The following is a 16,255-nucleotide window of genomic DNA, read 5'->3' as shown; positions in this document are numbered from 1 at the left end:
TGCAAGAGCAGTCAGTGCTCTTAATTGCTGAGCCATCTCTTCAGCCCCACAAATTAAAAAAAAAATATTATTTTTATTTTATGTGTATGTGTGTATTGCCTGCACGTAGGTAAGTGCACCTGTGTCATGCCATGCCCTTGGAGGTCAGAAGAGGCTGTCGGATCCCCTGGGACTGGAGTTAGGGACAGTTGTTAGCTGCCATGTGGGTGCTGGGATCCAAACCGGGTCTTCTGTAAGAACAGCTGGTGTTCTTAACTGCTGAGCCATCTCTCCAGCCCCACAAAATAATTTTTTAAAAGAGAAGTAAGAAGTAAGAAGCCCTCCTTCATTACTTATGTATATGTGCTTCATTAAACTTTATTGTGAAAGATCTCACTTCCCTTTGATTTGACCTTTTCCTTACATATACGCTCCTCTCCCTTTAATATGATCTGCCAGCTAGATATATAAACAGCAGGCTTGTGTTACATATTTTAATTTTTAGCTGAGTGTGGTGGTGCATGCCTTTAATCCCCACACTCCCTGTAGCTAGGGCTACTGGGAGACTCAGGTCTGAGTGCTGAGATTATAGGTGTGAACCATTATGCTCAGGTCTAAGTCTCCCTGTAGCCCTAGCTGGCCTGGAACTCACTATGCAGATCAGGCTGGCCTTGAACTCACAGAGATCTGCCTGCCTCCACTTCCTGAGTGCTGGGACTACAGGCATGTGCCACCATGCCCTGCTTAGACAAAAAAAATTTTTTTAAAAATTTTATTATTTTTATGTGCATGTATTGCCTGCATGTAGGTGAGTGCACCTGGGTTGTGCAATGCCCACGGAGGTCAGACGAGGCTGTCAGATCCTCTGGAACTGGAGTTACAGACAGTTGTTAGCTGCCATGTGGGTGCTGGGATTTGAACCTGGGTCTTCTGCAAGAACAGTCAGTGCTTTTAACCACTGAGCTACCTCTCCAGCCCTGACAAAATTTTTTCAATAAAATTTTATGTAGCTTTGGCTGACCTCCAAGTGAGGATGACCTTAAATTTCTGATCATTTTGCTTCCACCTCCGCAGCTTTGGGATTACAGGTGTGTGTGTGTGTGTGTGTGTGTGTGTGACCAAACCCAGCTGTTGGGGAGTTTGAACACAGGGGTTCCACACATGCTAGGCAAGCACTCTACCCATTGAGCTACATTCCCAGACCCTAAATATTTTAATTAGCCACATCCTTTGTGGATGATAGGATATCCACATCAATTTACAGTTTGGTCAGAAAGTAAGCTCATTTTAACTCTTAACTATAAGACTCTGATTGAAAAAAAAAAAATGGGGCCAGGCATGGTGTCGCAGGCCTTTAATCCCAGGCCTTTGGTCTCAAACACCAAAAAAAAAAAAATAAAATAAAAAAAAAATAAAATTGGGTTTTTGAGACAGAGTCTCATGGAACCCAGCTGGCCTCAAACCAGTTATTGGCCAAGGATGACTGAATTGCTGATCCTCTTGTCTCAACCTTCCAAATCCTGGGATTACAGGTGTGCTGCCATCAGGAGGGTTTAAAACTCTGAACCTAAGCCAGTCCCAGCACTTGGGAGGCAGAGGCTGGTGGATCTCTGTGAGATCAAGGCCAGCCTGGTCTACACAGTGAGTTCCAGGCCAGCTGGGGCTACAGGGAGACCCAATCTCAAAAAGACAAAAAAACAAACAAAAAACCCCAAAAACCCAGAATCAAAAAAACCTCAAATTTTGATCCTAGCAGACAAGGTGTCTCAGGGAGTAGAGGCATCTGCCGCTAAGCCTGACGACCTGAGTTCAATCCCTGAGACCTATGTAATATGAAGACTTCCTCAAGTTGTCTCTGACCTCCACACACAGGCACACACAAATAATGTAATAAAAAATCTGATCCTTAAATAAGCAATACTACTGAGCGAATGCGAAGATCAGCAATAGGACCGCCACCTAGTCCTTCACTACAGAATCAGATGCCACCGCAGGATCTCCCCCCACGGCCTGCTTTACATGGAAGGGCAGCCGGCTCTAACCAGACCCTCCCTGCCCCCTCGGAACCTCCGACCCAAGGGACCGCGCTAGCCCCACATGTCGGCATCCCGGTCTCGTTGGTAACCATTTCCTGTTTCGTAGTAGTGCATGATGGGGGAAATAGTTAATTTTTCGCCCGCGAATCCTAGGCTTTGGCCCAATGTGGAACTTCATTTCCCGAGGTGCCTAGCGGCAGCTGCGAAACCAAAAACCAGAGACCGGTTCCGGTTGCATCAGCGTGGGATTCTCGGCGAAATGAGATTGTTCGTCTGCGAGGGCGCCCCGGGGAGCCTGCCGGTGTTGGCGGCCGCCGGGAGGGCCAGGGATAGGGCGGAGCTGCTCATCAGCACCGTCGGCTCCGAAGGTACCGGGTGATGCTGGTGGGCCGCGTGTGAGGGGTCGTAGTCTAGTAGTCGGCTTTGCCCAACCTCAGTCCCCCCCCCACAAGTCGACCTCTTACCCCGTTATCCTAGGTCACTCCATACTCTTTTCCCTTCCCTGACCCTTGCTTCTTTTAATTAGCCTCACCTTGCTCTTTCCTCACTTATCACCTCTCTGTTTCGCCCCAGTGACCTGCTGTCTTCTCCCTCCTACCTGTCAGGCAACCCCCTTCACCCCGTCTCTTTCGAGATAAACTCCAGCCACCTCTTTGTCATTCTTGGGAAATCCGTCCCTCCTCTCCTAGGCCCTTAACACAGACTCGTGCACACACACAACCCTTTGAGTTTGCCTCCTCTTATTCCCAGCTAACTGTTTGGGCGACTTTAAAAGTTCTGTTGTCAGCCCTCCCACTTCTGTTAATTTTGTTCTCTACTGTGACTGCAGGTCATTCACAAGATAGTCTACTTACTTTCCGTTATTCCAGTTCCTGGCTGCAGCACTATCCCTATATCACCACCTCCACTCTGCACTCTCCACCTGTTGTTTCCAGTTGGCAGTTGCAACTGAACACTAGCTGGCCTATTCTAGCGTATTCTGAACCCATCCCCCTTTCAGTGGGCCATCTTGGGAACTACAGGTTGAAACCACCCATCTTTCTTTTCCCTGAAACAATATAGAGTGCTCCTAAGTTGTCAAATGTTTTTTCTTACTCCTGTTTTCCACCGGTTTTCCTGATTCAGAGTGTGTGGTCCCGTTCCTGACCCGACCTAAGGTTCCTGTCTTGCAGCTGGATAGTGGCAACTACCTCTTCTCTAGTAGTGCGATCTGCCGGTCAGTATTGGTCCTCAGTGTGGGGAGGTGGGCTGCATCAATTCAGGCTTCACTATCATTTTTGTGACCTTATTTGCAATCACTGTTTCACAGAGGGCTCATATCCTTGGATTTTAACTTTTGTTCTCTCCCTGCACAGGTACTTCTTTCTGTTATCTGGCTGGGAGCAAGACGACCTTACCAACCAGTGGCTGGAATGGGAAGCAACAGAGCTACAGGTGGGACTAATGCAGCAGGGACGGTAGGCAGGCCCTTCTTATGCATGGCCATCCTGACCTGTGTTCTCTGCATTTTAGCCAGCTTTGTCTGCTGCCCTGTACTGTTTGGTGGTTCAAGGCAAGAAAGGGGAACATGTTCTTGGCCCACTTCGGAGAGCCCTGACTCACATTGACTACAGCTTAAGTCGTCAAAACTGTCCTTTCTTGGCTGGGGTGAGTTGATCTTGAAATGGGGTTTGGTGAAGGCCTATGTTGTAAGGGTTTAGAGTGAATACTGTATTCAAAGTATTCAGACTCCAGCAGCCATTTACTAGCATTGTAATCTTGAGAATCACTTTGTCTGAGTCTCAATTTTTTTGTGAGGATATGTTAGAAAATATAAATTGTTTTACCTAATGCTTGGCACATAGGAAGTACAACATCAGATCTGGGTGTGGTGGTATATGCTTGTAAACCCAGCCCTTGGAAGATAGAAGCAGGAAGATCAGAAGTTCAAGGTCATCCTTGGCTATATAGGGGTTTGAGGCCAGTTGGGGCTATGTGAGACCTTGTTTAAAAAAAAAAAAGGTAAACATCAGCCAAGCCTGGTGATGCACACCTTTAATCCCAGCACTTGGGAGGCAGAGGTAGGCAGATTGAGAACAGCCTAGTCTGCATAGTTCCAGGTCAGCTGAGGCTATAGGGAGACCCTGTCTCAAAAAAACCAAAAATAAAAAAAGGTAAACATTAGATATTATCATTGGGAAATATGAGTTGTATATTTGTATAACATTTTATTTTTTTTCTCCCGCCAGGACACAGAGTCTTTAGCTGACATTGTTTTGTGGGGAGCATTGTACCCATTGTTGCAAGACCCAACTTACCTTCCTGGTGAGAATTGTATATATCACTTTATCCCCAACCCAGGAGCTTGGTATAGGGATTCTAGAACAGTAGAATATTGAGAATCCACTTTAAGGTATACTGTGATAGGGAAACTACAGCAGAAGGTGGCCAAGGGAACTGGGGAAAGCACCTGGAAGGTGAGACGGTCCACTCCTGCTACCCATTCTTGGTTTTCATGTTTGCTCTTTCTTTTCTCCCATGCCCACAGAGGAGCTGGGTGCCCTACATAGTTGGTTCCAGACACTGAGTACCCAGGAACCATGTCGGCGCGCTGCAGAGACTGTGCTGAAACAGCAGGGTGTCCTGGCTCTCCGCCCATACCTCCAAAAACAGCCACAGCCACAGTCCCATCCTCCTGAGGGGAGGGCTGTCAGCAATGAACCTGAGGTTTGGAACAGGGCAGGGCATCCCCAGAGCCTCATTTGTGGCCACCTTCTTGATAGAAAAGAGTTAGTTTCTTTGTCCTGTGCCCCCCCACCCCACCATGTGGCAAGGGATTCTGAATGTCTACTCTTTTTTTTTGTTTTAAATTTATTATTTTTTATTTTATGTGTATGAGTGTATTGCCTGCGTGTAGGTAAGTGCACCTGTGTCGTGCAATGCCCGTGGAGGACAGAAGAGGCCATCGGATCCCCCAGAACTGGAATTACGGACAGTTGTTAGCTGCCATGTGGGTGCTGGGATTCGAACCCGGGTCTTCTGCAAGAACAACCAGTGTTCTTAACCACTGAGCCATCTCTCCAGCCCTACTCTTTTAAAAAATTTTTTTTTTTGTCTTTTTGAGACAGGGTCTCCCTGTAGCCCCAGCAGTCCTGGAACTCACTATGTAGACTAGGCTGGCCTTGAACTCACAGAGATCCATCTGCCTCTGCCTCCCAAGTGCTGGGACTACAATCGTGCACCACCATGCCCAGCAAATTTTTTAATTTATTTTTATTTTATGTGTATGAGTGTATTGCCTGTGTGTGTAAGTGCACCTGTGTCATGCAGTGCCTGAGGAGGTCAGAAGAAAGTGTCAGATCCCCTGGAACTACAGTTACACATGGTTGTTAGCTGCCATGTGGGTGCTAGGAATTGAATTCAGGTCCTCTGCAAGAGCAGTCAGTGCTCTTAACCACTGAGCCATCTCTCCAGTACCGTACTCTTTTTTTTTTTGGTCTTTCTGAAGCAGAGTCTCCCTGTAGCCCCAGCTGTCCTGGAATTCACTATGTAGACCAGGCTGGCCCTGAACTCACAGAGATCTGCCTGCCTCTGCCTCCCAAGTGTTGGGACTACAGGTGTGTGCCACCATGCCCAGTGGTACCCTACTCTTTTTAAAAAAAATTTTTTTAAATTTATAGTTGGTTGCTGGGCATGGTAGTGTACCCCTTTAATCTCAGCACTAGGGGAGGCAGAGGCAGGTGGATCTCTGTGAGATCAAGGCCAGCCTGGTCTGCATGTGAATTCCAGGCCAGCTGGGGCTACAGGGAGACCCTGTCTCAAAAAAAGACCAAAACAAAAGAAAGAAAAAAAATTATTTACTTTTATGTGTATGAGTATTTTGCCTATATGTATATAAGTTCGCTACATGTGTACAATGCTCACAGAGGCCTGGAACTTGGCTTAGAGATGATTGTTTGCCATGATGTGGCTATAGGGAACTGAATCCTTGTCCTTTGCAAGAGTAGGCACTGTTCTTTAACTGCTGAGCCATCTCTCTAGCCCCACTGTCTACTCTTCATAGGAGGAAGAGCTGGCTACCCTGTCGGAGGAAGAAATTGCCATGGCTGTGACTGCTTGGGAGAAGGGCCTGGGAAGCTTGCCTCCACTTCGGCCCCCACAGAATCCAGTGTGAGTAGATACCAAGGAGTGGGGCTTGGTTTCATAAGTGGAAATTGTGGATGGAGGGATAGTAGACAGACCTCTATGCTCATGGAATTTTAACTCCAGTAGGATAGGGTAGAGAGGTATTTACAAATCTGTCATAATTGTATAATTACAAATTTTAATAAGTCCTATGAAGAACAGGATGCTATGAGAGAAAAGAGACAGTGTCTCATGTAGCTCAGACTGGCCTCAAACTCATTATGCTGAGGATGACCTGAACTCCTGGTCTTAAAGTGTTTCTAGTTGAGGGATCAGTGAGATGACTCAGTGGATAAAGTGCTTGCCATATAAGCTTAAGTTTGATCCTCAGAACCTACATTATGGGGCGTGCAGGGATCTCATGGCGCCGGCCCCCTGCGCACACCTGGAGATGCGGCAGGTCCCGCAGCGTCTGCTCCGCGTTGCTGGCTCTCTGGCGGGTCTCTGCTTCTCCGCTGCTTCCCCAGGTCTCTGAGACTTCTGCTGGCGGGGCTTGCCCGGCCGAGTTCCGCCCTAATTTCACCCGTGTACTCTCTCTCTAAGTTTGGGACCCATCAGCTGCCGGGTCACAAGGAAAGGCACGAGGAGGCTAAAGCTAGGTTTCCGTGAGTCGATGACGGAAGGATATCGCACCCCGGAGAGACTGGATCATAGGCAGTGAGACACAGGATTCAGCTTAATCCGTGTTACAGCTCTTTATTCAGTGACTCAGCTCGGCTCCAAGTCTCAGTGTTTCAGCTCCTAGCTCCTAGTGATCCAGCTCCAATATTGAGAGAAAACCAGGACATTTTATACCATGGGGGTAGTGGTAAAAGCTTTAGCTGATAGGTACTTTTAGGATGCCCCATTTACATGTGGTGGTAAGCTCTGGCCAGGCTGCCAGACTGCCAGAAAAATCACACAGGAAAGGCTGGCAATTTCCAGAGCCGGAAGCCATGTTTCTGTGGCGGCTACTTCAAAAGACGAGTCAGGAAGATGCCAGGAAGGTACCCTGATGAAAAGGAGTCTTCTGCATATGAAACCGAGCCCATGGGCTGTCCAGACATAGAGAGACTACTACTTCACAACAGGGGTCCCCAACACTACATGAAGGTGAAAGGCAAGAACTGACTTTACACAGTCATCTTCTGACCTCTCATGCTGTGCATTACCACTTCCTACCCTCCATAGTAAGGAATTTTTTAAAAATGTAAAGAGGGGTGTTAGTTGAGACTTGCAAGATGAGGAGGAGTTAGGCAAGAGTAAGTGTGGGAAAAGGTCTTCCCGATAGAGGAAGCCTACCTAACTAGCAGAGGCTTGAGTGACAAGAGAGTTTGGCTTTTTTTTTGAGACAGGACTCTGTATCCCCAGCAGACCTCGAACTCAGAGGTCTCCCTGCCTTTGCCTCCTGAGTGCTAAGATTAAAGGCATGACTAGAGAGTTTGGCTTTTATAAAGAATTGATAAAAGACCAGTGGCTAAAAGCTGGCCAGTCAAGGAACAAATGAATGAAGCAGTTTTTCTTTTTGTGTTGCTGAGACTCAGATCCACGGCCTTGTGCATGCTAGACAAGTGCTCACCACTGAGCTACATCCAGCCAGAGCTGTTTTGAAAGAGAAGCAGCCTCTGTTTTTGTGCTTCTTTTGTTTTTTCCTGAATTACGTGCATCTTACTTGTCTGGTGTGTAGCTCTTCTAGATTGAGCTTCTGTCCATTCCTTATGTGGTTCTGAGTGCTTTATCTTCTGGGAACTCTGTTGTCATTTAACAGTTTCTTCTCTGTTTGCCTCCTCACTAATATGTAAACTTTTAGAAAGTAGGTAGGACTATTTCTTTAAAAAAAATTTTTTTTTTTGTCTCTTTGAGACAGGGTCTCCCTGTAACCCCAGCTGGCCTGGAACTCACTATGTCGACCAAGCTGGCCTTGAACCCACAGAGATCTGCCTGCCTCTGCCTTTCAGTGCTGGGACTAAAGGCGTGTGCCACTACACCCAGCTTCTTTTTAATTTTTTAAACTAAATGTTTGTTTTATTTTGAGTGTATGGATGGGTGTCTGTGCATGCCATGTGCACTTGTGGAAGTCAGACAACAACATTTAGAAGTCTGTTCTCCTTCCACAATGGGATCTGGGAATCAAACTCGGGTCATCAGTTTTGCACAGCCAGTGCTTTTACCTGCTGAGCCATCCCACTGACCCTATCTCTTATGGGGCTCAGTTGCCAGCACAAGACCAAGTTGGCCCAATAGTTATTATAAGAAAGTCCATTCTTTGTTCATTTTGTATCTTTCTTGAATATCTATTGAAAGGTTAGTACCAAGCTCTTTGAGGGCTCATAAAGAATCAGACATAGACTTTTTTAGATGTTTGTATAGACTAACGTATTTGAATGCCTAAGCAGAAGAGGAGACATCCTGCATTGGCCTAGCCTATAATCCCAGCTACTTGGGAGGCTGAGGCAGGAGGATTGCAAGTTCTAGGCCAGCTTGAGCAACTTAGTTAGACCTTGTCTTGAAAAGTAAAAAGAGGGAGGCTGGGCATTGTGGTACACACCTTTAATCCCAGCACTCGGGAGGCAGAGGCAGGTGGATCTCTGTGGGTTTAAGGCCAGCCTGGTCTACATAGTGAGTTCCAGGACAGCTGGGGCTACAAGGAGACCCTGTCTCAAACACCCTACTGCCCCTAAAAAATGGACTAAAGAGATGACTCAGCAGTTAAGAGCACTGGCACCTCTTTCAGAGGACCTGGGTTTGGTTCCCAGCATCCACATGGTACCTAACAACTGTCCTTTAACTCCAGTTCCAGGGAATCCCACTCCCTCTTCTGACCTTTTTGTGTATTGTACGACATGAATATACCTACATACATGCAAGCAATGCACTCAATACACATAAAATAAAAATAATAATTTTTTTTTTTTTTTTTTTTTTTTTTTGTCTTTTTGAGACAGGGTCTTCCTGCCTCTGCCTCCCGAGTGCTGGGATTAAAGGTGTGTGCCACCATGCCCGGCAATAATATGTATTTTTATAAGTAAAAGTAAAAAGAGGGCTAGGAGCCAAGTTGATGGCATATGCTGGTAATCTCAGCAGGCAGAAGGACCAGGAGGTCAAGGCCACTTTGTCATGGAAAGCTATCCACCAACCACACACAGATTAAAAGGTCCAGGGAGAGGGGCTGGAGAGGTGGCTCAGTGGTTAAGAACACTGGCTGTTCTTGCAGAAGATCGGGGATTGCAGAAGACTGGGGTTCGGATCCCAGCACTCACATGGCAATTAACAACTGTCTGTAACTCCAGTTCCAGGGGATCCAACAGCCTCTTCTGTCCTCCTCGGGCATTGTACGACATGGGTGCACTTACCTACATGCAGGCAATGCACTCATAACACATAAAATAAAAAAAATAATAAATAAAAAAATATTTTTTAAAAAAAGGTCTAGGGATAGAAATCAGTGTTAGACCTCTTTCTGTTGTTATTTTGAAACAGAGTTTCCCTGTAGCCCCAGCTGGCTTAGATGTCACTATGTAGATGAAGCTGGCCTCTTATCTCAACAGAGATCTCCATGGTGCTGTAGCATGCTTGAGGCCCTAGGTTCAATTTCAGTATTGCAAAGATGATAAAAGACTTCATAGATAGCCAGCTGGGGCTACAGGGAAACCCTGTCTCAAAAAGATAAAAAAAAAAAATTCATAGGCAAATTAAGCTGTCTTAGTATTACTAGTATTATTGTATGTGTAGGTGATTTTGTGCGTGAGAGAGAAGGAGGGGGGGGGGAGAGAGGGAGGGAGGGAGAGAGGGAGAGAGCGGACATAAGGAGCAAGACAATTTTTGGGGAGTTCATTTTTCTTTCCACCCTGGATACCAGCAAAGTCAGGTTGTTAGACTTGCATGGTGAGTGCTTTTACTGACTGACCTGTCTTGCTGGCTCATGCTGTTTTATGTTAATCTTAAGCTGGAGAGCTTTGCCTTCTTTATTCAAGCCCCTGTGGTATTTTGCACCATTGTACTAACCCAGTCAGAAGGTACATCCCAACCTCTTTTTATTTTAGGTCTTTTCAAGACAGGATCTCCCTATAGCCACAGCTAGCCCAACACTCACTGACCTTAAACTTCCAGAGATCCACCTGCCTCTGCCTCTTGAGTGCTGGGATTAAAGGTGTATGCCACCCCACCCCACCATCCCAACCTCTTTTATCTGTGTTTCTGCATTCCAAAGTTTTACCAAGGTTTTACCAAGGTCTGTAAATCTTTTTTTTTTTTTTTTTTTTGGGTCTTTTTGAGACAGGGTCTCTCTGTAGCCCCAGCTGTCCTGGAACTCACTATGTAGATCAGGCTGGCCTTGAATTCACAGAGATTGCCTGCCTCTGCCTCCCAAGTGCTGGGATTTAAGGCGTGTGCCACCACGCCTGGCTTTTTTAAAAATTATTTTTATTTTATGTGTATGAGTGTATTGCCTGCATGTAAGTCAGTGCACCCGTGTTGTGCAGTGTGGCAGAGGTCAGAAGAGGGTTTCGGATTCCCCTGGAACTGGAGTTAAGGATGGTTTGTAGCCACCATGTGGGTGCTGGGAATCAAACCTGGATCCTCTGCAAGAGCAGTCAGTGCTCTTAACCGCTGAGCTATCTCTCCAGCCCCGGTCTGTAAATTTTAAATGGAAAAATTCCAGAAATAATCCATAAGTTTTAAATAACTTATTATAGCATGTTGTATTTTGTTACTGTTGTAATACCATAACTGTGTCTAGTTTATAAATTAAACTTTATCATAGTTATAAATGTATAGGAAGATGCATATAGGGTTCGGTACTGTCTGTGATTTCAGGAGTGTACCTGGGAATCTTGGAGAGTATCCCTAGGAATAAGGAGGACAGCTATAAAATAGGTTGTAACCCACCTTAAGTACAGAACCCAGGGCATAGTTACCTATTTATCTGCCATAGTTATCAACATGGCCATGATAAGAGGGAAATGTCAGGATCATGGAAAAGGACCACTACACAGTTAATTTATAAACTAGACACAGTTATGGTATTACAACAGTAACAAAATACAACATGCTATAATAAGTTATTTGTATGGTACAAAGTGGGTAAGGGCTTAGGTTGCAAAAAGACTGGAAGGCCAGTTAGTAAAAGAGATTTTCCTGAAGGAGCAGATTTGTATGCTGCATTTTAAAAACAATTATGGTGCCAGATGTGGTGGCGCACGCCTTTAGTCCCAGCACTCAGGTGGATCTCTGTGAGTTCCAATCCAGCTGGGGCTACAGGGAGACCCTGTCTGAAAAGGACAAAAAAAAAAAAAAAAAAAAAAAAAAGGGCCTGGAGATGGCTCAGTGGTTAAGAATACTGGCTGTTCTTGCAGAAGACCCAGGTTCGAATCCCAGCACCCACATGGCAGCTGTCTTTAACTCCGGTTCCAGGGGATCCGACAGCCTCTTCTGTCCTCCAAAGGCATTGCACGACACGGGTGCACTTACCTACATGTAGGCAATTCACTCATACACATAAAAATAATAAATTAAAAAAAAATTATGGTAACCAGTTATAGGAACACAGGCCAATGAATACATGACAGATTCGTGACATCTGTATTGAAGAAGTCAGCTGTGGAATGTTCCATGAAGTAGATAGACAGTCTGGTGGTTGTACATAGCTGGGGAGATCAGGTGAGGTAATATGAGAGAATTAGGAAGCCAGTGATCACAGGATGAAAGTAGTTAGAAAGATATAGGAACTTTAGTGAGGTATCAGTGCTAGGGAGAGGAGAGGGGGAATACAGGATGTACGTAGCTGAGCTGTCAGAGATGATGAAGGATGAAAAAGGAATAATGACTGGAGAGACATCAGTCAGCAGATTGAGTGACGTGACTAGAAATGATCCTGGAAAGAGAGGAGATAGTGCATGTGAAGGCAATACTGGTTCTTTCCCCCTACCCCCATGGGGTGGGGGTGTGGGGGTGTGGTACACAGTGTGCATATGTATATGTGTGTAGTCTCCTCCTCAGCTGGTATTTACTGAGGCAGGGTCTTACTGAATCTGCAGCTCTCTAATTCTGGCTGGTCTAGTTAGCTTGTGGTATTCATGTCTGTACCTCTGAAGCACTGGGATTATAGGTTGACCACCGTAGCTGCCTGGGTTTTATTGTGGGTTCTAGTGATCTGAACTCCAGTATTCATGCTTACATGGCAAGTGTTTTATCCACTGAACCATCTTACTCAGTCTACAATATTGGTTCTTGCTGATTTGAGTTAGGCCAGAAGTGGCAAGCCTGGCTTAGGAAAAGAGGGGTTGGGGTACAAAATGATTTTGGTAAGATTTGTATATTCAGTGATGAGCTGTGAGGATTTCATCTAATGACTAAGGGTACCCTGGAAGAGGAGGTCAGCACTGGGAAGCTTCTTGGGAGCAGTGAATGATAGTAGTTGGACACAGTTTAGGGGAGAATTGTGTTAGTACCTGGGAAGTTTGAGCCTGAGAACAAGCTAAGGTCATGAGAATGAAAGAGGAATCAGTGTTGGAATAGGGCACATGCAGTGCACTTACTACTGTGCATGAGGCTTGCAGACACTTCAGGACCTTTACCAGCAGCCCTAGGGTTACAGACCTGTGGGTTCTTGTGAGGAAAGTCTTAGATCAAGTCTATTTTGGGGTATTTTGTACAATTTTGGTCTTAGTATTTACATCTCTGCAATGGACTGTTCTCTTCCTCCTTCCTTTACTAGGTTACCTGTGGCTGGAGAAAGGAATGTGCTTATCACGAGTGCCCTCCCTTATGTGAACAATGTCCCTCACCTTGGAAACATCATTGGTTGTGTACTCAGTGCTGATGTCTTTGCCAGGTGAGCCAGTTGCTAGAGGAGAGACCTCCTGAGGGAGGGGTGGGTCCCAAGGGAATAAGAGTCCTCAGAGGTGGAGGCTGGAGGAAGCTGCCTATGACCACCATTTCCCCTTCCAGGTACTCTCGCCTCCGCCAGTGGAATACTCTCTATCTGTGTGGAACAGATGAATATGGTACAGCGACAGAGACCAAGGCTATGGAGGAGGGTCTAACCCCACAGGAAATCTGTGACAAGTATCATAGAATCCATGCTGACATCTACTGCTGGTTTAATATCTCATTTGATACTTTCGGTCGTACCACCACTGCACAGCAGACCAAGTAGGTTTCCTCTCATGAGGCAGGGATGGGGATTGAAGGCTGAGGCTAGGAGTAATGAGAAATCATGGAGACAGACAGAGCCGAGGTGGCTGACTAGAAACTCTTAAACTTGGGTCCTGAACATTGTCCTGAGATGTTTTCAGTATCCTTTTCAGTATCCAAATGAATCCTGGGCAGTTTTCAGGCCTTGATAAGATTCAGTTTTTTTTTTGTTTTTTTTTTTGGTCTTTTTGAGACAGGGTCTCCCTGTAGCCCCAGCTGTCCTGGAACTCACTATGTAGACCAGGTTGGCCTTGAACTCAGAGATCCGCCTGCTTCTGCCTCCGGAGTGCTGGGATTAAAGGTGTGTGCCACCACACCCGGCTATAAGATTCAGTTTTTACAGAAGCCTGAATAGGGACTGGCGGCTGAAGGAGCACCTGAGGGAGGAAGAGAAACATGTGCCTGCCTCCCATTTGTTGCTTTCCTTCCTCTGATGACCCAAGAGTCTTTTTGGTTTGGAGACAGAATCTCATTTTATATCCCAAGCTGGTCTCAAACTCCTGCCTCAGCTTTCTAAGAGCTGGGATTACAGGTATGCACCATTGTGCTCAGCTTAGAGTCTTTAAGATAGTTCCTTCCTATTTGCTTGCCAGTGTCCTCACAAATGCCACAAAGAGACTGGTGGACCACTGAGTTCAGCCCTTGGGCTATGTGAAGTCCTGAAGACAAAGCATGTAAAACTAAGCTCAACACGGTGGCACCCTCCTGTAGTCCCAGCATTTGGGAAGTGGAGGCAGAGGATCGGGAGCTCAAGGCCAACCTTGTCCATGTAGTGAGTTTGAGGCTGGTGTGAGCTTCATGAGACTTTATCTCAAAAAAGAAAGAACAAAAACTTGGGTGGCAGAGGCAGACAGATCTCTGTGAGTTCGAGGCCAGCCTGGTCTATATAGCGAGTTCCAGGCCAGCTGGGGTTTCAGGGAGACTCTGTCTCAAAAGGATTTAAAAAAAAGGCATGTAACTAGAGTCAACAAAAGTGAACTGCCACGTGCTGAGGGAAGAGAATCAAGTGAGCAATGTGGACTCATTCAGTAAGCTCTGAAATGGAGTAGATGGCCATTACCCTGAGAAGCCTTCTACATCATTTTTTTGATGCTGTTTGGGTGTCTGGTTGGAGCAGCAGAAGGAAAGGGTCCAGATTGCCTCTGACTGTTCTTTCTCATCCCTTGCTTACTGACCTTGCCAGAATCACCCAGGACATCTTCCAGAGGTTGCTAACACGAGGTTTTGTGCTACAAGATACTGTGGAGCAGCTGCGGTGTGAGCAATGTGCTCGTTTCCTGGCTGACCGCTTTGTGGAGGGAGTGTGTCCCTTCTGTGGGTATGAAGAGGCCCGGGGTGACCAGTGTGACAAGTGTGGCAAGCTCATCAATGCCATTGAACTCAAGGTAAGAGGACGATCTCAAGGGAGCCCAAAGGAAACTACTGCTTATTCTTTTTCTGCAACAAAAACACTCGGAAGAGCAGAAGGACACATTCAATCTCACTATCCATGGGAGCTGTGGATTCTGATGGGCAGGCTCCATCTCACTGCTCTATAGGAGTTCTAGATTTGATAAGCAGATCAACTGTTTATTCTTTTTTGGACTTGAGACAGGGTCTCCCTGCCTGTAGCCCCAGCTGGCCTGGAACTCATTATGTAGACCAGGTTGGCTTTGAACTCAGAGATCCGCCTGCGTCTGCCTCCTGAGTGCTTGGATTAAAGGCTTGGGCTACTATGCCTGGCTCTGAGCATTTGCCTTGTAACTGGCAGGGTACAAGGAAATAGACAAATTGCTCCAGCTTTAGACCACCTGATAAGTGCTGATTTAGATCCTTCTTCCACAAATACCTCTGTCCAAGTGCAAGTTGACTCATTTGTTAATTATTACTCATTTATTGACAAACCTTTATGAATCTTTGTATTAGGCCAGAACATATAATTGTAGAGACTGAGAAAGAGGGAGTAGATAAGACAGACTTTTATCTAATGTGAGGAAGGGACAGCCACTAAATAAGGGAATAATGTAGAAAAACTGTTAGGAAGATGGGCTAGAGAGTGGGCTTTAAGAGCCTAGGCAAGGCCTCTTAGAAGAGACCATAATTTGATCTAAGAAGAGAATGCGGAGCAAATCAGGCAGTGAGTGGGACTAAGGTTTCCAAGTAGAAGGAACAGGAAATGTGAAGGGCCAGCAGCATCAGAGAGCTGGAAAAGTCATTGCAGCAATGGCATAATGAGTGAAGAGGAAGAATGGAACTGAGGTCAGAAGGAAAGGCAGGACCAGATCTTCAGGCCCTAAGACATTGAGGCGGTTAGGGTTTGTTCTAGTTTGTTTTAGTGGCAAGCAGCTCTGTGGAAAGCTGATGGGAAAGAAGCAAGAGAAGTGTGAGGAGAAAGATTTAGAGCCTCAAATCCAGAAAATGGATGAAGTTGGCTTGGACTAAGTCGGCAGTTGAGACACTGTCCAAAAAAAGGTGGTGGAGGTGAGCGTCTAAATTTAGTCAAAACATATTTTACAAAATTTGCAAAAATTCAATTGAAAATTGTATTAAACAAAAAAGAACCTCAGATCAAAAAACTCACTTTAGCTGGGCATTGTGGTACAAGCCTTTTAGTCCTAGCACTCAGGAGTCAGAGGCAGACAGATCTCTGGGAAATTGAGGCCAGCCTGATCTACATGGTAATTTCCAGGCCAGTTGGGGCTACAAGGAGACCGTGTCTCTAAAATAAAATAAATTTCACTTGAAAGCGTCATTCTTTAGCTTCTCACCTGTTAATCCCTTTAGCCATCACCTACCTGCCAATGTTTATGTAGGTGTTTTGTACTACAAAATTAAGAATTTCCTGACATTTTTTCCTGTAAAGATCTATGTTTATGGCTTAGGCGGACCATCTTTTCCTTACTTGGTTGCAATCTCAAAGAGAA

At 45.8% G+C, this 16,255-nt stretch overlaps 1 protein-coding gene across 2 annotated transcripts in view; it reads left to right on the top strand.

Moving 5' to 3' along the window:
• The first annotated feature begins 2,225 nt into the window (after positions 1-2,225).
• Positions 2,226-16,255, top strand: part of Mars (methionyl-tRNA synthetase) — a 23,040-nt gene continuing 9,010 nt past the window's right edge. For both annotated transcript variants that reach the window (XM_008844073.3, XM_008844074.2), the window contains exons 1-10: positions 2,226-2,383; positions 3,141-3,231; positions 3,371-3,449; positions 3,528-3,662; positions 4,244-4,319; positions 4,543-4,721; positions 6,058-6,164; positions 12,874-12,990; positions 13,107-13,310; positions 14,536-14,737. In XM_008844073.3, coding sequence (XP_008842295.1) covers positions 2,275-2,383; positions 3,141-3,231; positions 3,371-3,449; positions 3,528-3,662; positions 4,244-4,319; positions 4,543-4,721; positions 6,058-6,164; positions 12,874-12,990; positions 13,107-13,310; positions 14,536-14,737 — 1,299 coding nt within the window. In that variant the 5' untranslated portion in view covers positions 2,226-2,274. The remainder of the gene's footprint in view (positions 2,384-3,140; positions 3,232-3,370; positions 3,450-3,527; positions 3,663-4,243; positions 4,320-4,542; positions 4,722-6,057; positions 6,165-12,873; positions 12,991-13,106; positions 13,311-14,535; positions 14,738-16,255) is intronic.

The sequence above is a fragment of the Nannospalax galili genome, unplaced genomic scaffold (assembly GCF_000622305.1).
Source record: "Nannospalax galili isolate Female #2095 unplaced genomic scaffold, S.galili_v1.0 scaffold340, whole genome shotgun sequence".
Classification (NCBI taxonomy): domain Eukaryota; kingdom Metazoa; phylum Chordata; class Mammalia; order Rodentia; family Spalacidae; genus Nannospalax; species Nannospalax galili.
Note: the sequence above shows the minus strand (reverse complement) of the source record. Positions and strands in the feature narration are given on the sequence as shown.